General features: G+C 44.5%; 1 protein-coding gene across 1 annotated transcript in view; it reads right to left on the reverse strand.

Moving 5' to 3' along the window:
* Positions 1 to 24,558, reverse strand: part of ADAM11 (ADAM metallopeptidase domain 11) — a 345,706-nt gene that overhangs the window by 22,819 nt on the left and 298,329 nt on the right. Inside the window, exons 22-25 of the mRNA XM_069634268.1 lie at positions 14,239 to 14,358; positions 7,867 to 8,035; positions 6,925 to 7,039; positions 2,032 to 2,122 (exon numbers count right to left, since the gene is read on the reverse strand). Of these exons, the coding sequence (XP_069490369.1) occupies positions 2,032 to 2,122; positions 6,925 to 7,039; positions 7,867 to 8,035; positions 14,239 to 14,358 (495 nt within the window). The remainder of the gene's footprint in view (positions 1 to 2,031; positions 2,123 to 6,924; positions 7,040 to 7,866; positions 8,036 to 14,238; positions 14,359 to 24,558) is intronic.

A 24,558-nucleotide genomic window follows, 5' to 3' on the forward strand; every position in this document is an offset into this window, starting at 1 on the left:
CTGGTTGTCTTGCGGAATGCCACAGGGCTCAGCACTTTCACCCTTCTCTTTAATGTATGTGTATTGTGCTAGCCACAATATTGAAAGCTGGGCCTTTTACTGCCACTTATATGCAGACGATGTACAATTTCTAGTGGACTTACATAACAGTAATGACACATGTAAGAAAGTGGGTGGATGCAGGATAACGTCACCAGGCTTTTTGGGGGGAAAATCAGAAATTGCACTGCTGCGTAACAGATGTAGTGATTTTTTAGATTCAAATCAATGAAAGATCTTGGTTCAATCAGTGGTACGATCCAAAATCCAATACCACACAACCATCTGGGCATTGTAAAGAAATGCACAGCTAAGTTGCAAGCTGTTCAAAAGTCTGCAGTCCGAGCGATCTACGTGCTCAAAAAGTATGAGCACAATTCTGAAGCCCGCCCTATATGACACTGACCGAAAAAGGAGGTCCTCATACAATGCGAGTTTTAACATTGATTTGGAAAATTATTCAGGGAATGGCACCCCTATACCTTGCCACGTATGTAAAGACTCACGTCCCCACCCAAGTGCTTCGATCAAGTGAGAAAGATCTAGTGCAGGTGGCAAGATTTTTATTAAAAAGGCTTCAGAGGCGAAATGATTGGCACTTTGGGCTAGCGCCTTTGAAATGGCGTTCCAATTTCAATCAAAAATAGACGCACTGTGCAAAGTTTTAAGGTAAGGTTAAAAAAAACGCCTGCCTTCTTCCTTTTTCATTTCTTAACAATAGGACAGACGGCAAACTGTTGGATATTGCTGGTGTCCGGAATTTGTTCCATGTGTATTTAACTCATGTTTTAAATGTAAATTGTTTTATTTTGTATGTGTTAAGGGCCTTGAAACTGGCTGGTCCGTTAATAAGTCTGCGCTCAATAAATATGTATCTAGCTATACATCTATCTCCAGTCGTGTGGATCCAGCAAGATCAAGTTTACCTCCTAGGGAAGTCAATTCTTACACTTGTCTCCAGAATTACAGGAGAAGAAGGGCTTCTTTGTGGTTCCCATTGTCTTTCTGAGCTGTGATCCTAAGAGATGTTCCTGCATGTCCCTGTGAAGCAGGTGTCACGGCTGAAACCGTAAAAGATCCACCTCTGCCAATCTCCTGTATGAAAGGAGTGGAGGATGCAAGTGCAGGCATTGAGATAGTCATCAATGGCTTGGCTATCAAGGTGTCAGTCTTTTCTTTGGTTGGGCCTGGCCTTACCCATTGTGGGACTAAAGAGCTGCAACCCATTGATGGGAAGACAGTGAAAACTCACCTATTCAGTAGAACTTGGTAAAGTACAGTCGGTCTGGTGTTGCACATCAACCCCCTTAGCCATAGCTAATCATGCATCATGTATGGAATTGGCTGGCCATTCTAGTTGGCCCACTGCAGCATGCTTGGCATCAGCAATTCTGGAAAGGAACTGCTCTCTTATAATGTGGCAAAAGGAATCAGTGAAACCACTGATGTCTGATCACATTCAGAGAACATTGGGTAAGGCACACCTAATGCTTCTTAGACCCATTCCTTGGCCTATCCATGAGACATCCATGCAAAAGTGTGCGGCTAGTCTTGGCAATGGTCCTCCCACTTTAATGTATGAGATGACTGTGAGGGGAAGGAGAAGCAAGGGGAAACCAGTGAAGTTGGCCAAGAGTTTCTTATGGAATTCATAGCCACACTGACAGGATGGAGGGGGTTTCTGTTTCTCCAGGAGGTCCCAACGCCTGTTCAAAGCAGGTGGATCATAATGGTGGTGGCGCATGACCTGTCACTTGTTGACGTTACCAATGTGCCCCTTGCATAGCCCCATGCTTTCATTCCACACTGTTCTCAAAAATTCTCCGGCATGCAAGGTCTTCAAACAGAATTGATAATAAGTGCATATTAAAGTTTTATCACACAGTAAACTTCACAGCAAGCACCACTAACCCCCACACTCTTACACAGACTATACAGAAGCCTCTGGGATACAGGCAAGAAAAGGAATAAGGGTGCATGCAGAATGCTTACTTAAATCCCCAGCCTGTACCCCCCAGGACAATAGCCGCCACAAGGACGGCGCCAGCAATGGAGCCGATTATAATATTGGTGCCGCTGGGACCTGTGACAGAGGGCGGAGGAGAAATAAGATGACAAAAAACACATCAATAAGAGGAATACGCCAACGGGCCAACAGCAAAACTCAAAGAAAGAGGAGCGAGATGGACAGGGAGTATGTCTACAAGCGAATAACACATAGTACTCAGGTGCTGTTTAACTTCTTAGCGGGTTGACAGAGGCTTAGCACCCTGATTCCAACTAGTCTGTGACTTCTCTGCGTGTCTTAGTGCAGAACTGGTGAAGAAAGGCAAGTGAGAGACAGACACACAGAGAAGGCAGGGTATGGCAGAGAGACCTCCATTACACGAATGGCGCCATCATGCAACATCTGGTGTGTGCACAGGTTGACATGAGTGCTGGGACTGAATGCTAACCGTCTGCATAATGTGCAAGGTTCTACTGGGCTGGGCCAGTGAACTCCATTCAAGTAGCTCAGATTGAGCGAGTGAGTGGGCTGTACTATTTCCCCCCAAGGTTATGAATACAGTGGTAGACCAATGAGTGAAAAGACAATAGGGGTCACGTTCGTTGTAGGGTACTGTGATTTTTACTCTGCTCCACATTTCCATTAATTTGTATGGCAGAGAGGGTGTCCAGTCATTTGGTCGACTGAAAACTGGTCGACTGCAATTTGGTCGACGCAATTTGGTCGAAAACCAAATGGGCGAATTTTTTTTTTATTTATATATTTATTTTTCGGGTTTTCGTTTTGTAAAAAGAGGGGTTTTTAGAGAAAAAAAGGGGGTTGGGGGGGGACCCCCCCAAAAAAATAAAAAAAAGGGTTAAAATAAAAAAAAAAAAATAATTCGACCATTTGGTTTTCGACCAAATTGGTTCGACCATTTGTCTGGTCGACCAATTTTTTTCGACCAAATGTCTGGTAACCGGCAGAGAGGTGGCACGGAACGGAATTACCATTTCTGCCACTCCAATCTTCTATGCCATACACATATGCAGACATTTACCCTACAAGGACATTTGGGTGTAAATGCTATGAAATCCTACGGAATCCACCTGCTTTTTACACCTGCAAAGGTCAGGGAGACTCAATAGGAATAGATCGTAAATGCAGCCTGCCAAGCGTAAATGGTAGGCAGCATTTACACAGCTTGCACTGCGAAATGGAGAAATAAAACGGCATACAGGTGATTTTACCTGGTTTTTACGCCTACTTTATAGTAAAATTACTAAAATTGCACAGAGGGGACCTGCTGTGTAATTTATGCAATCAATTAAAATGTTGTCCAATCTGGCCTGCTGTGTTCCCTAGAAGTTAATCTCCTGAGTAGGGGCCAAGGACTGAATAGCCAAAGACCAAACTTCCTTTCATCTACACCCATGAGGGGTCGATGTCTGTTGATGGAGGCAAAGCACTGAACGAGCGACAAGCCAATACTCAGCTGCCCTTCCAAGGGTGGATTTCTGCCCACAAAAACCAAAGATTACATGGAAGAGTGAAGTCTCGTCTCGTTGAGGCAAGTCCAGATGACGCAATCCTAGGAATGGGACTAGGGGGAGACTTACCCCTTTCCATAAAGCTTTCCATTGTTCCATAAGCTTCAACAGAGGTCGACAACTGAAAAAGGTGCAGGGGATGCACCCCCCGCCCCCCTCCCCCAAACCTCCCTAACCTCAAACCTAGTAGTGCCCCTGCAGTATGGGTAAGCCAGACTGCATTAGCAGGCTGAAACCCTATCTTCTGCGTACAATATATGGTCTGTGGTAGACATTTCATTAATACCATTGCCACTATCTGATGCTTTCTATGCTGCTGAAAGCAACATACAGTCAGATTCTGTTCATTAGAAATGGGTCCACATATATCATGAAGACCCTTCATTGCAATAGTGGCGGTCACACAACCCGTATACTAGATATGGAAAGGATTCCTCTAGTACTGGCAAACGGCATGACCTTGTCAGCACACCTGCAACAGAAAATATCATCTGTGAGTAAATGACATAGCAAGATGACAGAGAAATCTGCAGATAAGTGAACATAAAGCAGCGAGGGCAGAATGTCTGCCACCCATCAATGCCTTACGATTCTACTCAAGGTTGCACCCTTACCCAGTGAGCATTCCTCTGTGGCTGTCACTTGCCTATCCGTGACATACCTCTTGTGTGTGCTTGTGAGTGTGTGTGAGATTGCTGTGCCATGTCTGTGGCGTGCCACAGAACTAGGCTCTTTCATGGCCTTTTTGGGGATAGAAAGAGCTTTTAGGTGTTTCTGAGCATGCGTATGCAGCAAGCAAGCCACATTCCCCATGGTCATTCATATAGGTCACACCCCCACCCTTACAGCCATTTAACAAAGGTTTTCCTCCCAGAAGCAAGAAGGAGGCAAGCGAAAGGCGTAAATATGAAGATTTTGAACACAGCTATAGCACAGTGTTTATGAACTGGTCATAGCTTGTTTAAGTACTCACTATGTACACTATGTAACACGCACCTTTATACCAAAGTGTGTGTTACCAATAAGGAGCAAGAATGTGGCCCACCGTTCACCCCATAAGAGTGGACACACAATAGAGCAGGCCCCTTCAGGAGCTTGTGAAGCCTCGGTATGCCCATGACATGCTTATGCCTCCCAGCCTCTCTCAAACTTGAGCAGGACCATCTAAGGTTCCGGAAGCAACTCGAGACCTTCCTTTTCGCTTCCGCTTTCTCTCTCCCTGGCCCTTGCTGATGTCCCTGACTGCTGTGTGTACTGGCTTACCTGGCCGCCCCCAGTGAATTTACGGAACCGGGCTCCTGCACGACCAGTTGCCTTTGCACTGCCTCTGGGCCTCCAAACCACTTAAGGGACTGTATCTGCAACCCTACAGTCCCCTGACTCTCTGCACTTAGGAGCCACCTCCCTGGCAGCACTTACAAGTTCCTTTGCCCTTCTCCCTCTCCCTCCCCCCTGCACTTACGCGATCTGATTGACAAGAGGCCTAGTAAGATCGTTGTTTTGTCCTCCTACTGTCCTCCCTCCTTTGTCGTGCCTAGAAACACTTGTTATAAATGACTTATCATATCATATGATGTTTGAGGATAACTCCCTCTGTTAACATGACAGTTTTACATATTTCTTAATTAAATTGCATTAAAACATACACACTGTTTTAAAAGGGACATACTGGACCTCATTACGAGGTTGGAGGTAGCTATGCCCTTAATAAGGGCATGGCTACCCCCAAACTCGGGTCCGGCTCTTGGTCCCGCGATTGGGGAATTACCGGGCCATTCCGACCTTGGAGGGCCCGGTAATTCCTCCTGCGCGGGATATGGAGCCGGTACGTCCCCATTCCCATTTGAGCCCCCATAGGGTGGATGGTAGCACTACCGGCGCTGTTGTTGCCTTACCGCAACAGTCGTAATGAGGCCCACTGTGTGCGTGTTTTTTGAATGATGTGCTTTAATAGTGTGTTTGCACGGGCATGATGTTTGGTGTTCCTATGTCCATGTTTCAGAAAGACATTTTGTACTGTGCAGGTTTGTTTGCGTGAGTGTATATTTAATTAAGCAACCCTGAAAAGGGTACCGCCATCTCTTTCTAAAAAACTCACCGTTTTTAATATAAAGAGGCACGCACTTTCCAAAAGTAACGTACTTTCGACTTTATGGACTTCCACATTAATTGATACATTCATTGCACAATGTAACACTTCCCTAACACATTTACACAATGCAACACTTCCCTAACACACTTAAGTGGACATTACACAGCCTACCTGATTCCTTAATGAGTCAAACTATGCCATTAAAAAGAATAATAACGATTCGCTTACCCCGCCCGGCCCTGCATATCCATAACGCATGTACCTAACGCATAGCATGTACCTAACGCACAGCCTCATACATGGGTAGGCAACATGTGACTCTCCAATTGTTTTGGTCTACAATCCCATCAGCAGCACCAAATATAGTCAATGGAGAGGGATCAAGAGAGTATTAAGCCGACACATCTGGAAAGCTGCAGGGTGCCTCCACGTGGCCTAGGACATTGATTACACAGGCGTACACTCCCTTTACACAGTTGAAGTACTCCTTACATTCCTAAACACCACCTAACCCGTTCTTTGTATATTAACATACACCGTCAAGCATCTCATTTATACAGTCTAACAAATGCCAAAATAGTCCAAGATATCCCTTACACAGTGCAGCATCCCATTAACATAGCCTAATCCTTTTTTTTTACTCCGAGTAGTATCCCGTTGTCTGATGCTTTCACATCCTTCGCGCAGCCTGACACATGCCTTTCAGGGCATAGCTATGAACTTGCATGCATAACTCAACACTTACTTGCACCTTCATATCCCATGCATACCCCAAGTACCCATCACAAAGCCCATGTATGCATAGACAACCTACACATGCCTTTCACAGCCGAACACATCCAAAGTAACTTAACACAAGGCTTGTGAAGTCTGGCACATCATGAGTGTCCCCATACACCGCGACACGTCCCGCGCTGCATGCCTAAGCCTATTTCACTACACCGTATGCCACATCTGCTGCACTGTGGTATGACACGTCTGCCACAGTGCAGCAGAGCCTGCTTCAATATACTGTACAGCCTTACACCACATAGAACATCCTAAATTTTCACACACACCCTTCCGCATGCTATGCACAATTTAAGTATAGTGTAGCATTTCTTACACAGATACTGGGAAGCTTCCACAACCCTTTCAAGCCTAGCACATGCCTTCCACAGCCTAGCTCATCATAACCATATCCATAGGCAACTCGCCGATGACCTACCAAGCCCAAGCAGATTACATCATGTAAAGGAATGACCCAACACACAAACCCTTGTATTTCTCGATCTCTCTGGGGGGCTTCGGAGCCGGCAGGGGGTCATAGACGCTGCAGTCTTTTCCCGTCCAGTCAGAATGACATATACATTTTCCTTCGTTGCTGCAGAACTGGTGGAGAGAGGTGGTCCAGGGAAGGAGGGAGTAGAGTGACGAGAAGAAGTGCAAAGAACAGAAGAAAGGGAAGGAAGAATCATGAGGTGTGTTTTTACAGCATCCCAAACATCCAGATATATTCCCAGTGTCACTGCCTAACCCATAACCAAGGTGTTACACGCTACTCCCTCCCCCACCTGTTAAACACCCTACCCCACTCTTGAAAGACTCACCACATTCTTCCTCTGCAAGGGCAAACCAGGCTGGCTAAGAGCATGGGTGTGAGCCAAGGTTTAAGGCTCACATCCAGGGCTAGATTATCAGAGATTTGCACTTGTGCAAAAAGATGGAGCAAATGAATTTAGCGCCATTTTTGCTGCTCTGATAATTGAGAATGGAGCAAACAGGTTTAGCCCCAATCTGTATAATCTAAAAGAAAATCCCCATTGGAAACTTGGAGCAGGCAGCTTTATTTGCTATGCTTAATGTGTAACATGAAAAAAAATGTTTTAGACACCTTTTGCTGTATGTTATGCAGCAAATATAGTGCAACAAATAGCCTGATGAATTGTCGCCCAAGTGCCAACGTTTTTAGATAATATGGATTGTGACAAAGTCGGCTTGCTCCATCTTGCATTATCAAAGCATTTGCTGACTTTTTAGCACCAGTGCACATTTCTGATAATCTCACCCGCAGTATGTGAGAATTCGGACGTCTGGCAACCGGATATGAAGGAATTGCTTTCTGTAAATCCCCTGCCCTCTGCCCAATCACCAATTCTTTCCCCACGCCCACCCACTCACTCCAAAGAGACCCGCCACCTTTTCCCTGCAGCACTCACCCCATTTCCGTGGCAGGTGCGTCCATCCCAGCTGCCTGGGCAGGAGCTGAAGTTAAAGGCAGACAAGGGCAGGCATTTCCGGTCCAGACACATCATGTTAGGGCCGCAGGGGGTACCGTCTTCTACATAGCCCAGGTTAAATCCGTCCACCATCATGACTTGCCCCCCCCTGAGCATAACAAGCAGGGGGGCGGGGAAAGAATAGCCAGATAAAAAGGGAGCAAGGGAAGAAAAACAAAGCGGGGTATTCGAAGAAGGGGGCGTCACAAAGGCAAGGGGAGACATGGGGCAAAAATAAAAGACATGAGAAGGGGGGAAACAGGGCACAAGATAAAAAGATAGAGAGGATAGGGTAACATTGAATGATCAAGAGGGGAGAGAGAATGGGGAAGCGAACAACAAATAGGACAAGAGAGAGCAACAAGAGGCACATTAATGTTCATTCATAAAATGGCGGAACAAGCATGCACGTTACCTGTAAGCGGGCATTGGCTGGATTGATACTTGTGCTTGTAAAACAAAAGAGTACCCAGAAGTGCTGTGGAGAGCACACCGAGAAGCCTGACATTTAAAGGGTTGCATTGAGTGGGGGCTGGGTAAAACGGGCTCCTATTCAAAAGGGCCTCAATTAATAGGGCCTCGTCTTCAAATTGACTCGATTGAGGATGAAAAGTCACAAGGAGTGAATTAAACATTCTGCTTAATATTAATGCACTGTGTAAAAACGATGCATATGTGCAGTGCAGTGCTGTGTTTGTGTGCATAGGATAGACTGTAGGATTGTTTAGTAACACCTCTACAGACGGACTTCTGCACATTTCTGTGGTGTGCAAGATTGGAAGTTCTGAGTTGACAGCAGGACCCTTGCCTTCTGTGCAACTCTTTGGAGGTCTTCTCCGGCTAAAGGCTGGCAGTGGTGTTTGGCTTTGCATGTCCTGACTCCTTCACTGGAGTGTGTGCATTGGGGGTTTAGGGGGGACAGGCACCCTTCCCTGAGGGGACAGACACTGCACATTTCTACATGGCGTGAATGGCCCTAGACTACAGGCAGGAGCAGCGTGTCCTGTGCGCCATCTTGCTCGTTTGCTCTGGGCTCATCATGTGTGTGGAGGGCACTCGGACAGGCTAGGCCCCAGTTCATGAAGTGTCATGCACGTCCCTGCACCTCCAATCCTCAGACAACTGGGTCTGCCTGGTGAAAGTGCCTGCTGTGTGGTGTGTGTGCTGCTGGCCACTGGCTCAGTACTGGGACTTCCAGACCCATGTGCCCTGGGTGGAATTCAGCAGGGCCAGTCCAGCTTCATTCTTTATTTCCACTAGGCAGAACTCGACCTCCCGGCGGAATCCATGTTCCCCGGTGCCCACAAACCGGAGATCAGGTTTAGATGTGACATGTGTTCCTAAAACGCTTGGCAGCTTTTACTTTTAGCCTCCGGCTCTTTGTGCTTTCCTGGAATTAGATTACCTCGGGGTAGTTCACTTTGTTGAAATTATATTGTGCCATTTTTCCAATTCTTCTTCGATTATTTGTATATATAGGGGTGGTCCGCCATTTAACCTCCAATTTAAACAATTTTTGTTGTTTGGGACTATCTTCAAGTCAAGCTGTGCAGGCGCAGCTGGGAGCTCCCTTTCTATAGAGCAATACGCTTTTGCTGAAGTCTGAAGGGAAGAAGGGTGGCCAAAGCCTTCGCTGCAGACTTCTTGTCACAAAGCTGTTCATAGTGCAGCTGCTAGCAGTTAGCCTATTTTACTGTGTTGTGGTGGTGCCAGCTTAGCCATATCATCTCTCTTGGCCACGAACCTCAAACAAAGAACACTAAGGTGGAACTGTATGGGAAGAGGGGTGATGCACTAGGCGTACCCCAAAGATGTCACTTCCCCCGAATGCTGTTTAGGAATAAGCAGTTAAAGAGAGGGACAGGTGCACCCTATGAATAAGCTCCTTGACTGGTTTAAAGGAACACTGGGCATTGGATCATTGGCAGCCCAGGAGGGCACCCTGCATCCAAACTTCATTTTTACCCCAGTGCTTTAGCCCTAGTGGTTTGCTGTAGCTGGTATTTGCCCTCTTTGGCATCGTTGGACTTTAACTTTGAAAGGGCAGGAACAGGCATCTCCAGGAGCTACATTCTCCGCAGTATGTCGGGGCTGCCGCAGCCACTGTGTGCCCCTCAGACATCTTGCCAGAAGCCCAGTCTCCCTTTGTCTTCCAGAGAGGACATGTGTTTTGAGGGGCAACACCAATAAGATGTCTTTCCTCAAGCGTCCAACAATGACTGAGCGCTGAGGGGCACAGTATAGGACACACTTGCTTTTCAGCCCATGGCCAAGGTAGCATTCCTGCTTGATGCGACACTGTATTCCTGTGCACTAGGGAGAGATCTGCCTCAGAGTCATGATGCCTCCATCATCATAAGGCACAATGCACCCCTACCAGCTGCCCGAGGCCTACTGAGTAAACCACCTAGAGTGGGGGAGGAAGAGGCAGGAGAACGGCAGTCTTACAGACAGGATTGTGCCAAAATCCAGCAGCACTGACTTTGTGCCTCTGAGTTGCTGCACGATACCCCAGTCTTTATCCCAAGTTGCTTAGCCCTTATGTAGACATCTGCAGGCATTCTAAGCATTCCATCACCTCACTGAACTTCCATCTTCAACCAGCATTAGACCCCCCCCCCTACGTGCCATTCAAATAGGCAAATGAAAAGCCAAAGTTCTGTACATCTGCAGACAGAAGTACATTTTAACCAAAACCTCCCTAAAATTTAATGAAAGTCAACCCTCAGGGCTTCCCAACATCTTCAGCTTGCTTTCCAGTCTCACCTTATTCATAATCCTTTCATTTGAATTCTGGTGTGCCATTTCTTTTGCTCATATCTTCTTTCATTTCCCCCTATTCATGTCTGTGGACATTTTGGGCTACGTGGCATTGGAACGTTGTCCTTCACATGTTTGTGAAAAGCCATGATTTTCTCAGGCTTCTATCACAAAACTCTAGAGCTCTTCGTGACTAGGTCAAGAACACATTTCTTTGTTAACGGTTAAAAGCAGCTGAAACCATATTCTCTCTACAGTTATTAGGAGACATCTGAAAACCAGGGCAACCTTTTCGAAATTTAGTAAAGGATTGAACATGTTTTCAATGAGGCTGGGAGGTCAGATTGACAAGAAGTTTGACACATCATTCCCAGAATGTCCAGGGGGATTGTCCTAGTATGTGTAGGACCTTGACGTATCATTCCCAGAATGTCCAGGGTTATTGTCCTAGTATGTGTAGGACCTTGACGTATCATTCCCAGAATGTCCAGGTTTATTGTACTAGTATGTGTAGGACCTTGACGTATCATTCCCAGAATGTCCAGGGCTATTGTTCTAGTATGTGTAGGACCTTGACGTATCATTCCCAGAATGTTCAGGGTTATTGTCCTAGTATGTGTAGGACCTTGACGTATCATTCCCAGAATGTTCAGGGTTATTGTCCTAGTATGTGTAGGACCTTTAAGTATCATTCCCAGAGTGTCCAGGGTTATTGTCCTAGTATGTGTAGGACCTTGACGTATCATTCCCAGATTGTCCAAGGTCATTGTGACAGCACTCCGTGGTCGGAGTATGCTGTAAATAAGCACAATGCAGACATGAGTTACTCCAACTTGTCTTATCATTTCACAAAAAGGACATAGCACTAAGGACAAAAGTCCGACGTGATGCGTTTCGCACTGTCAAGTGCTTGATCACACTTTCTTTGGGGATGGGTAAACCGACTGAAATCAGATTAAAATCTATCCAAACAAGATGGGGGGCGGGTGCTGGGGCAAATTGTCTAGCTTCAAATCATTCAGAGCTGAAACTTGTGCTGATTTGAAAGAGTTGAAGGCAGGTTTAAGCAGCTTGAAAAGAACCTGTTAGCTCAAACCAGCTCCAACATTTGGCAGCATTTTCTTTTTTCCCTTAATTTAGTTTGATTTCATTTTGTTTTTATCTAATTATATTCTAATATCAGACCTTTATTTAAAGGCATTTTATTTAACCAATGCCTCAAGACATAAAGCGGGCATTTTAAGGCTCGGCTTGAATCCCTCAAGCGTCTGGTCTATCGATGCTCAACTGGTTCAGGGTGATTTCAACCATGAGTCTAATGACTGGGACCAAGATTTGAATTAAGCGCTTAAGACTAGCTTGCCCCTGTGGCAACACTTCTTAAAAGAAAGTTAAGAAAAATAGTTTAAAAACACCAGAGTTACGCAAGTCATCCTTCTTGGAAAACGCAAGCTCGGGACCACTGGGGACCACTCGGGACCACTCCAAGAAGACAATTAAAGTTAACAAGAGATGCTGCAAAGTGTCAAATGTGTTCACTGATTCGTTTTATTTATTCTTTAAAAAGGAGGCTCGCAGCCTCTCCTAACTATCAAAAAACAATAACCTCTAAAATAGTCACATCTTATTACTTCTGTGTCCATGGGATCCAGAGATAAGAGTTTTTTTTTAAAGAATCGCTTACTGTATTTTTCTACCTACATCTTCAATATGACTTGACCTTCTGTTGCCTCCCCTAGCATCCTCCCTATTTATCAGATACTTATTTTTTCACTTCAACTTCCAGTACAGCATATAGAGCACAAGTGTCACACATAAAACTGTCCATGCCTGTTCCTCTTGGAAACTCACAGTGGGCGTATAGCCCTAACGTCATTCTAAGGGGTAATCTTGAAAAAAACAACAAGTGGAATTGCTTCATTGGGGCAATTTACCGATGGACCGCTTCATGCCAAGAGACCTTTTGAAGCACTACAGTGTTATGGAGTTGGGTTACGGTGGTTGCTCAGGTGGGCACAGAGGCGTTGCTAGGGGGGGACTCAAGGGGCTATAGCCCCGGGTCTTTTGGTTGTAGCACCGGATAGAAACACAGGTGCTACAACCAAAATGCTAGCTAGCCCTGACTCCCGCCAGTCCAGACATTAGCTTAGCCCCAGATCTTTTCCAGACCTAGCAACACCCATGGCTGTGGTTATTTATAAACAAATGTGTTCTGAAAGATGCCAGAGGACTTGGCATTGGAAGAGTGCTAAGCCTTGCAGTGAAATAGGTCGCTGCAGAGCGTCCAGCGGTGCCTTGTAGTGGAATGGTCATGGAAGAGTATTTAGAGGTGCACATAGAACTGGCCATGGAACAGCACTCAGGGATGCACTAGTAATATGCCTTTGAAGAGGTCAGAGTGCAGCGGGAACTGCCTATTGAAGAGCCCAGTATTGGCCACAAAGGGCGTCCAGTGGTGCACTGGAAACTGGGCATGGAGGAGCATGGTGCGATACAAGGAGTACTCGCTATACAAAAATCTCTCAGGGGTGCAGTGAATATTGGCCATGGAAGCATTTTCTTTTTTTTATTTATTTTATTTTATTGTGTTAGTTTTCCCAAAAACCTTTCACAACTATACAAATCATAAAAAAAATATTAACATTATACAAGTTCATTAATCCATAAAAAATATAGTATTTTCTAGAATGAGGTGAAATGTTGTAGTGCAGTGCGAACTGGCCTTGCAATAGGACTTTGGGATGCAGTAGGAACTGATCACGGGAAAACCTTCAGAGGTGCAGTGATAATAAGCCACAAAGAACCCTCAAAGGTTCTGTGAGTATCACTTTTTAAAGAGTACCCAGGGGCTGTTGGTATTTACCACAAAGTTTGCGGGGAGGTGGAACCAATGAGCCTAGAAATTATGGCTGCGTCATTCCACATGTGGACAATGAAAGGTGTACAAGGCAGTATCAAAACTCCACCTAAAAGGTTGAGGACAAACCGCAGAGAGGGGCCCATTAGCACTCTAGAGATTATCACTGGAAGATTGTCAAGGTGTGATGAGGGATTAGTCAACGGCTGTTAGTATGGGTCTGACGAGGGTATGTGCCGTGGGCAGGGGCGTTGCTAGGGGGGGGCTAAGGGGGCTATAGCCCCTGATGTTTTGGTTGTAGCCCCGGATAGAATCTCAGGAGCTACAGCCAAAAGACTAGCTAGCCCCCAGTCCCAACAGTTCTGAGATCAGCTTAGCCCCGGGTCTTTTCCAGACCTAGCAACTCCCCTGCCGTGGAGTGCCATTGCTATTCTTGGTTAGCCAGGTTTTCCATGCAGGAATGAGAGCAATGTAATATACCATTGAAGGGTATGATGGGTGCTATGTAGCTATGAGTGAGCCAAATGTGAGTACAGTAGGATGGGCCACAGATGGGCACCATGGTTGTCGTCACAGAAGGGTGCCATGAAGTGCGGTTGGGTTGGACCATTAAAGGTGTTCCTCGTGTAATGGGGATGAATCCAGGGATGGGTCAAGTGGTATGTACCAGCAGAGGGTGGCCAGGGGGGCTGTACCTGCAGTCCACATATTTGCTTTGGTAGTATAAGGTGGTGCTGGTTATTTCTCCATGAAGGTCTCCAATCCTTGGCGCGCCGCTGATGTTGGAGCACAGTAGGTATCCGCACAGGACGTCTCTGAATCAGACCAGAAAAAAAGAGGAGCCGCCAGTTAGAAGCGCACAACAGGAAGTGTTGGGATGCCCCAGGCCATGCTGCATCAACAAAGCACCCGCTACCAACCTGTACTAACAGCTTCATCAAAGACACGCTGCCTCAACTCAGCCCCCTCTGCCATTGCATTGTACTAACAACACCTGCAAGGGCTCAATTGCAGCTCGCTATGCTGAGAGCACAAGCAAGAACAAGCTGTCCCATTGAGGTAGGGAATTTGTTAAGCACACATGAAAACATAGCATTACACTACAGATAAGGACGGCAAGCGCACCGTGTGCACATTTCCTTGCCTATTTTAAAACTGCACACACTACTCGGTCCCCGATCTTTGCTCGCTCAGTAGTAGTGCACAGTTTTCGTCCTGACATGTCTGTTGCAAACCTTTTTGGATTTCATGTCTCTGTTTGCTTCCAGCACTCCCAGGGATCCAGGTAAGGATTTGCCGGTAGAGTTTTTACTGCTTATTTGGAAGTTGAAAAGAAGCAAAGCAATATCTGGCCAATTAAAGGGTAGACTTTAAAAACGTTTAAAATGGGTACTTGTATACTTTTAAAATGGGTGCTTTTTGTAACCCATATTTTCTTTCTGTTATCTCACATGAACAGCAAGAGGAATTTGTTACTCAAAAGCCCCCCTCAGTTCATGCAGTAAGAAGGAGCAGAGCACCCACTTGTGCGCAGTGCCGCTCGCGCCACCCGGAGAAGACGGTCCATCCATTATTCTCCATTGCTTATGGCAGCATTGGCCTGATATCTGAGAGTCAGGAGGAAGGTGCTCCCCTTGTCTGGAGCCCTGGCTTTGAATGCTGGAAGGGGGTGCCATGCATACTCTACTGTTTCCATGGTCAAAGGCCTCCAGGATCCACTTGTGAGTGTTCCCCACCTAGTTCTAAATTCTGTTCCTCTAGAAAATGTGAGTGCAGGCTGTACGTTCAGTTGAAAACTAAAATATAGTTCTGAAAGATTAAAGTTTGAAAAAAAAAGTTTGAAAACGAAAGGTGAGAAAAGGTTTGAAAAAAGGGAAGCAATAATTAAAAATAATGAGAAAGAAGAGGGCGAAATTTAGGGTTGGAGACCTTTTTTTTATATTAAAAGAAAAACATTACCAAAAAAAGCACAGAAGGACTCATCGTTAAGGGGAATGGGTGAGGTATGAACTGCATGTTTAAAGCCCCCACAAATATAGTGTTGAAATGAAATAAATGACTAGAGAGTGATGAATGGGAATTAGAGGCTAGGAGAGGGGGTGGGACAGGGTGATGCCAAGAGAGCAGCAGAACAGGAATCTCTTAAATCATAACATAAGCATATGAAGTGTATTACGGAAATATATTTTTTAACTTACATTTTCTAACTTAAATGCATAGCAATGCAAAGTAAATAAAAAGGTACATTTTCGAACTTTCCTTTTCAATATTTGATTTTCAAACTTGGTTGATTCAAACTTTACGTTTTCGATCTAGAGACCTATACTCATGTCACTGGCGCTACACTCCAGTTCTCCAATCTGAATGTGATTAGATCTTTGTGACTCTCCCAGAAGATACATGAGATGAAACTCAGCCTTTTCGCCGTCCCTCTATGTCTTCAAAGGTATAATTCATTCCATACCATTCAAGAACTGGACAAAACACCATAATTGAACTCAACAAAGACATGTGCAAAAAGGTAGGTGAAAGAATTTAATATTGAGAAATTCACAATCCCTGGGAAAAGTCTATATGAATGTTCAAGCATGACACAATGCGAAAGAGGCATCATTGGGTTTGTCTGTGACCCGTGCTGACGCATCGGTCATAACATATGTGCATGTGTTCGGAGGGATAGCGATTAAGCCAGTAAGATGGGTTGCTGCTCCCGCTGAAGAGGTCTATGTGCACGCTGCTGGTGCTGCCTGTAGGTGACGGGATATAAGGCCAGGATGGTGTCCCCTTGGGGGACCATAAAACCAGTAAAAGAGTCTGTGAATGATATCACCTATAATTTACAACACTATGAGACTGCATGACTGTAGTGGCAAGCACGGTATAAAAGTAAAAACAAGTCATTAGTCAAAGGGCTAACACATTCCAAAAATGAGTCATCAAGCATGTGGAACAGATAAATGATATGAGATGGCAGGTTTCTAAAAAATAAGGAGGGTCCTAGTTTTGAGAAAATAAACTGAAGAAAATATGAAAACAGGCATTTAATTTTCTAGGACTAGGAAATAGCTCCTCGGGGCGAACTTGCACATCGCTTCCTTTACTACAACAAGGCAAAGCCCGCTATGGCGCATGCATCAACTGGCACAAGAACAAAGTGAACTACCAGGTACACAATGGAGTCCCGATACCCCTGAGTCAGACTCTGTCCGGTGATAAAAAGAAGATGTTACACATAAGGACACCACATTCCTCAGTCTTACAACAGAAAAAGATGCGGATTCAGTGAAAGCATTAACACAAGGAAGGCATTTGCAGTAAACATAAGCTAGGATTGCCATCATGGTGACTCAATTACTCACCGTCCAAAGTGTGGGATTCTGCGCCAGCTAGCGGAGGGGCCCGGAAACTGCTTCCCAGTGAGGCGTGAACTAAAGCTGTGCGTGGCAAACAACTGTACATACGAACTATATATAGGTCCACCACCCATTTCCCTGCTTGGGCACATCCCTTCCAAGTTCTCCATTAGCCAGCAAATCATATAGTACTTTGTGTCAGCTGCACTGGCAGAAGGATGTTGCACATAGCAAAGAGCCATAGATTAAGACTATTAGAGTCACCATAAAGGTAACTTTATCTTATGACTATGGCCTGCCTCGTCCCTTTTCCCGAAGTGTAGGAAGATACCCAAATATCCTGAGGATAGGTCAGGAGTGGAGTGTCGGAAGAAAGCCCCATTGGATAGTAAGAGCTTGAGTCAAAGCAAACTGATGCTCAAGGACCTCTCTTGACCAAACTGTGCATCACTCTTAGAAGAGGTGCCAAGGCGATCGTGCTGGTAAGTGCACGTGGGTACACCAGCCGCTGCTCTGTAGATGTCTCAGACTTGTAAATATCTTGTGACAGCCACTGAAGCTAGATTAGATCAGGCAGAAGGGGCAAAGCTGTTATCTGGGTAAAAGGAACTGTGCATTATTTCACTGTAATGGATATGGAGGCTGGTTTCAGGGAGTCGTAGCCTCCTTGGGTGGAAATGAGGGTTTTATGAGCTGGAGCTATGCGCCTTGTCAAGGTAGAATGTGACTTTCAGATGATGAAGTGCGTCATCAGCCAAGCGGATGTGTTAAAAAGGTAGTGAGTCATATCCCCTCAGTAAAATGATAATCAGGCAACACCTTTAGAACAAAGTTGCAATGTGTATGCTCGGCACTGGCACATGGAAATACTTGCATCTCGCAGATAAACCTTGCCAAGGAGCTTTTTAAAAGAATCATGTCCTCTCTATGATTTGTCTTGAGCCGCTCCAATGTGATTCGAATCAGTGTTTCACATTAGCAGCCTTTGCTGGATTTTGCACAGCTCGTATTAACTCTTGTATTTTGCACCACGTGCATGAATAGCTTTTTTGCTATATGTGTCAAAATAGTTGCGTGAGAGTGTCTAGGGACATATTGAATGAGTTAGTTGGTGAATTTGCGTTTAGAAAAAAAGATTGTTTCGTTTTTAATTTTGGGGTATGTTTGACATGATTGGCGTCATTAAAAAAAATTATGAATATTTATTAACCAGTCCAGTAATCAGGTCTTTTTTCCACAGGCTTATTTTTTTTGCCTTACTATCGAACATTTTCAAAATAATTACTTTGATAACTTCAATTATGATTAATCTCATGTGACACCATTGTATTGTGTGTTCTTTTTAGGCACTTCCTATATACCAGGCAGGAAGTCCTTTGCCCTTCTTTGCCATACCAAAGGCTGGCAAGGGAGGATTGGGCATCACTCAGTAGCTACAGTTTTTGGCCTAGACTAGAGGAGTGGAAGAGAAGGCAGAAACACAAGCTTTAGGGCAAAAGGGTGCCCCAGCTTTGAAGGACTGGAAGGTCATGGATGACTGAAAAGGAGCGGCCTAGAGATGAGAGACTTAGTCAGCTCTGTATTGTTGAAGAAATACATCAACGGAGGTATCAAAAAGATACTTTCTATCAAACCTTGTCTTGTGCTTCTTGCTTAAGATTGGATGATTTCAACTAATCGTGGTCAATTGTGCAAGCGATCTGTGCATATATAGAGATTTTCCATGACGGCTTCCAATGCCGAAATTAAGAAGGAATTTAACATTCCTTTCGGCACTGCTGTCGTAGGACCAATCAAACTCATGCCATAACGGGGCAGAATCGCACTGGCATTTGCTTGTATTAAGGGAATCTTGTTTCTGGACCCTGGGTGCCGTCAAGTTGTTGGCCACTGATCTGGAGATGCTGATTTTTGAATTAGGCTTTTACCTAGGCACGTTGAAGAACGTGTGGCATCAACTGCAGAGAGACATCTCTCTCAGGGCCATAGTACAGACTAAAAAATGTTTCCAGTGAGTTGTCAGTGACAATAGAACGTGCTCTGAGCCCTCTGGCAAAGACTGTAAAATATTTTTGGGTGGACATAGGTCTTCCAGTTTTACACAATGGCATCATAGTAGTTTGTGGCAGAATTTATCTTAGGTTCAGGATGCACAAATCTAGGACTTTTTGGGGGAGGAAGTGCCAGGGAACGATCAGTCCTATGGATTGGTTATAGACAATAGTGCCAATTTGAACCCTGGGACGTATCAGTTTGACATTGCTCAGGACTGAAAGATCTGATTCATACATGGCTCCAATTATTCAGAGGGCTTGTTGCTAGGGGTAATGGCCAGAACAAGCTGGATAGAGAAGCACCTGTGCACCAATCATTGTCCTCCTAGATTTTTAGTAGGTGTGCAAGGAGATTTATAGTCCAATGCTTGAAAGGATCAGGCATAGTCCAGGTTGGCTGCTGCTTCTTTCTGCAGGGCAGTCTAATGCTATGAAGGAGAGGGCTTCCAATGTCCCCCATGGCCGGGTGACACCATATCGGAATGGTGTTCTGGTAAACCTGTAGGGTGAGCTCAAGTGTGGCTGCTCACATGGGACTTCCAGAATTAGGCCCACAGGAGGAACTAGCACATGTCCTTGGTGCAACATGCTTAAGTCACTTGGTCTAACAGTTTGTTTCCAGAAGGGCTGGCGAGCTCAACCCCACAGTGCAACCTTCAGGGGCTTGCTTCCCTTAGGCAGGGAGCTAGCTTCTACCTAAAAGTGGAAGAGATTGTCCAAGAAGGGAGGAGTGTTCCCCTAATTCCTGTGGGCATCTGGCTCCCCTTCCCTTGGACCAAAAAAAGCAGGAACCGCCGAACCAAGTAGTCATGCATGCCTATAACCCCTACCAGTGCACATTTTTCTGTTGCTTCCCGATATTAGGCTCACTCTCAATAAACAGTCAAAATAAAATAAAATAGTAAGCATAATACAATATAATAAAAGTCCAGATGTACATTTGTCTGATGCAGTCATGCGCAGTAGAGATTGCCTGCTTTGCCTGTTGTCACCGCTAGCAGGAGCGGTTGCCTTAGGATATATAGTGGTCCTACCTTGTTAATGAAAACCTACTGTATCTCCTGTATATCACTGATAACGTTCAATGACAATGGAAACTTTACACTAACACAATATATACATTTAAAAAAAATATAGAATTAAAAATTAATTTGATTAAGCACTATTTCTCTAACATAACAAAATAAATTACTTTTCCCCCATACAGAGGGTTTCCTGTAAATACAATTCTTTTCAGCATGTCACTCCACCACAATGCGTTAAATGCTGAAGAAATGAGGCTCAACGTATTCATCAGACAAATATGACTGAGCAACAAAGGGCAAGTCCACCTGAAAAGAATAATGCAATCAAATGAAAAAAATACGGCCAATATAACAGCTTTGGAAACAGTGGTGCGACGGGACATGCAACGATCACGTTCTGCAGTCCGTAGAATAAATATGACAGATGCAGAAACAGCCCTTGAAGGGGAAAACAATTGAGAACGCAATACAAATGTTCGCGCCAACATCATCGATCAAGAAAACGCAGCTCAATGGAAATTTAACAAAAACAATGATGGGAAACGTCCATCCAACACAACTTTGGCTCGTGTACACAGGCTTTTCCCCTAGCCTGGGAATCAATGGGCATTCGGACTGGGTATCCTGAAACTTCTGCACAGCTCGTGATTCGGTAACATAGATGCAGATGGAGCAGAGGCCCGAGGGAGGTTTCACGCTTTGGAGCACTGGGCACTGCATCCATTTTCTGAGGCCCAATCCTATACTTATTTTCTAATGTTGTCTTCAGTTTCAATTCCAACATTTCCAATGAAATGGGACCATCTTTCGATTGCATGGGCTACCGACGGGTTTGATTGACTTGCTTTCTATTGTTGCATATAGGAATGACTCCAATGTCTGTTCCCAGCATATTGCATTTGGCGTAAAACATGTTTTGAAACATAAGGTTCCAAGATGAAGCGGAGGAGCAAAAATAATGAATTGCTGACAGGGCAAAGTCCCATACTGATAGACACCTTGAGTGTTCAAGAAGGAGGTTGTAGCTCACGCTAATGTACATGCAGAGGCCAATTGGCAATGGTGCATGCCGGTGCAGGGGATAGAAGTGAGACCACATCGTGCACATGCACCCATGCGTGGTCACAGTGGTGCACAGCTTTGGTCCAAACGTCTATGAGAAGTAGTTTCCCATCGCCTACACTGGATGTCCAGGACTCCAATACATATGGACTATGAAAGAGTCAGGGTGTTGGAGTAAAACTGTTTACCATGATCCAGTGAATCTGTAAAACTAAATATTAGAAATCCTAAAAACAAGAGACAAGTAAGACAGGCTGATACAGACAATACTGGACTAACAAACATGGAATGACTGCTAGGGCAAAAAACATTTATGAGCACACCACTCATCACAATTAAACAGTTTATTGTGGATACACATAAAATAAACTATAGGAACCAAATGCTACTTGACGTTATTTTAACTTTTAAGATTGTCATACAAAGCCTGAAACTACATTTTCCCCAATTGAAGGTCAGCTACTATTGAAAATCATATGATAACTTCTGGAAATTAGCAAATAACCCTTCTCAGTGAAGTAGTCATGTAACGTCAAGTGCATTAAAAGGAATCACACATGTTTTAGAGTACAATGGGATGCTTTGTGTTACCTGTGGTATATGAGGTACCAAGTGTAGATGAGCACACATCACTACGTCTTGAGCATCTTTTGCTACCCGTGCACGCGACTGACAGTTCACCTGTCCCTCTTTTTCGCTTTTTGTGTCGCTTGAATGATGGCAACCTCAGTTATCTAACAAATGGGGTGTGTTGATGTGCAAACATGTGTCTTTGGAATATCAGTACATATAATGGCCCCTGACCAAACGTATTCTTCAATACTACATGAGGAGCGATCTTTGTGTGGTTCTCACCTTCCAATCTACCATATCCACAATGTTTCTGCTTGTGGGTAAAAGTGACTATGTTCCTAGAAATCAACATGCGCACCCAGGAGAGGTACACACTTCACGACAGGCTGCATCGTGCAATGCAGCACTGACCTATTCCACATCTCACGTATCCTCTATGTGAGGCGTCATACCCATGTACTCTTGGAGGGCAGGATGCAGCGTAGAAGTCCAGAACACGGGGCGGCCTAGTGACTCTGGAGAGCAATTGGTTGTATGTCCCACTTAGGAGACTGGGCCACCTTTTGGCGGATAGCACATGCCAAGTCATCATGACCAGTTAGTTACCAAATTTGAATCTCCTGACTTTTCACATTTCTCTTCTGTTTGGCATAACTGCACTTCTAATCCTGAATGAAATTGTATGGAGGTTCCACTGTCGGTACACACTATTCCACGTAGCTGGAATTCTCCTTGCCAGGGGACAGTGTAATGCTGTTATACAAGCTTTCTGAAGGTACAGTAGAAGCTGTTATCCAGCAATCCATTAACCGAGACACTCTACTAACTGGCACTTGTCACTGTTAGTAATACTACCAGTTCTGGTTAATGAAATGCTGGATAAAAAGGCACTGATGCCGGATAGCCAGGTTTCTGCATGTCAGTGGGTTGGCAAACAGAGCAGGGTTCCAGGAACCTTTGTTAGCCTGCCTCATTCCTGACTCTGCCATCTCCAATACTGAGATTCAGTTATCCAGCATATTTGGTTATCCGGCACCCTGGGATCCCTATTGGTGTCAGACAATCAAGTTTTTTTTTACCTCCGAGCCTTTTCATTTTGTGGATTAAGCTGTTACTGTCATATTTATTTTCACTTTCTGGATTGCTACATCATAGCATAAGGACAAGTCAAACTGAGGTACCAATCCTGCAGACTCTGTTGGAGGTGCAAACTTCAAACCTCCGTAAGAGGGAGCCACCATCTTTTGCTCACCCGTTCTATCTCTCTCAATGAGGCATTGCAACGGGGGCTGGATCATGCTAAAGAAAATAAATAATTTCTGTGCTAAAATTCTGGTGAGGCCAAGCACTGGTACTTGAATAAGGATTAGTGCAAAATCCTCCATTACTACATTTAATGCTATTGCTCTATTTGTAAATTTACATTCTTGGGAGAAGTAGCACTCTTAGAGTATTTCCAGCTCATATGTTCTGTTCCAAGTTTTGGTTTCAAAAAGAAAAAAATGACTGGTGATTGGTGATTTTCCCCTTCTTTAAGAGGGCTACCCGGGCAACCGGTAAAATATAGTGACTACACAAATTGTGCTTCTTTCCATGAGAAGTCTAAACACTTCATCCCTTACCTACTTCAAGTGTGTTTATACATTCATGGGGGCTGCCTGGCAATAACCCTGATCTCCCAGGTACATAATCAATGAAAGAAGAGGAATACATATTTCCTTTTGAAATTGTTAATGGTTGGGACCAGCCCGGAGAGATCATTTGGGGGGTTTGTTTCCTGTGCTATTGTGTGATTTAAGCAATGATGCAAATAATGCTGAGGGAATATATTTAATAGATGTGTCATTTGGGGGGGAGTGGCATATAGATTGTGAACATTGTCAGTATTAGGAGATGTGTTTAGCTGCCACAACAGATATACATATGTGAATTGATCAGGATGATTGTCTTTTTGGAATATATGTTTATAAAGGATGAGCAATAAAGAAGATTAATCAAATATCAGTTGTAAAACACATGGAGATAATTAATGATAGTGACTGTTCTAGCAGCAGCTTTCACAAAAGGAAAATACCGGGCCACTCTCCTAAATACTCCATCACCATCATGCAAGTCCGAAAACAAAAACGTGTTATTGTATGTCCGCTCTTACCTACAACTAGTCATTTTAGGGCATTATATCATATCATTTAGATTAAAAAAAGCTCTAATTATGCATAGCCTTGTGCCAAGTGTGTGCCGTGTGGTTTACAGAGGAAACAAAGGATGCACCATCAAGTTGTCAATTAACAATGATGTCTTTTAATCTTTTGAAAACACTCCTTCCCATTGATGACAACGCAATTAACGGAAACAAAGAAAAGGGTGTTTTGTATGTCGAAGGTTGTATGTGTTTGTGTGTGTCCATATAATGTATGTAAGGTGCTCTTATATGGCACAACTTCTGCCATTTTGCTGCAATCTTGAAGCATGAACTCCTTTCATAATCTCCAAAAGTGAAAACATATTTGAAAAGGAAGTGCAAACATGCAAACTACATCAAGCAAAACGCATCTCAGTGAGAACGATTTCCTACAAACTAAACTATGCATAGACCGGACATGTGATCACAGCATGTTTTCCTGAATGGAACCCATTGTTTTTCTGAGATGGTGTGCTAAAGGGTCCCCCTCCAGGCACGGCCTTCCTGTGATTTAGCTGATCGATTCCCAACCAGACCCCCTATGTAGTGAAGCAGAACCTGCTTTATGATGGTTTCCAGGCGGATCCTCGATTTTTGCACGCTAAAGCAGGGTAAGCACAGAGCAGCAAAAGCCTGGAGATGTTATCCATCACCACAAAGTGTTTCATTTGCACACTTTGGAGTGTTTGGAAAATCCCATTTTCAATGTCCTCAAACCTGTGAAAAACGAATCCTCCCTTTACTGAAACCATCAAAGAAAAAGACA

The sequence above is a fragment of the Ambystoma mexicanum genome, chromosome 13 (assembly GCF_040938575.1).
Source record: "Ambystoma mexicanum isolate Mex_15411 chromosome 13, UKY_AmexF1_1, whole genome shotgun sequence".
NCBI lineage: Eukaryota > Metazoa > Chordata > Amphibia > Caudata > Ambystomatidae > Ambystoma > Ambystoma mexicanum.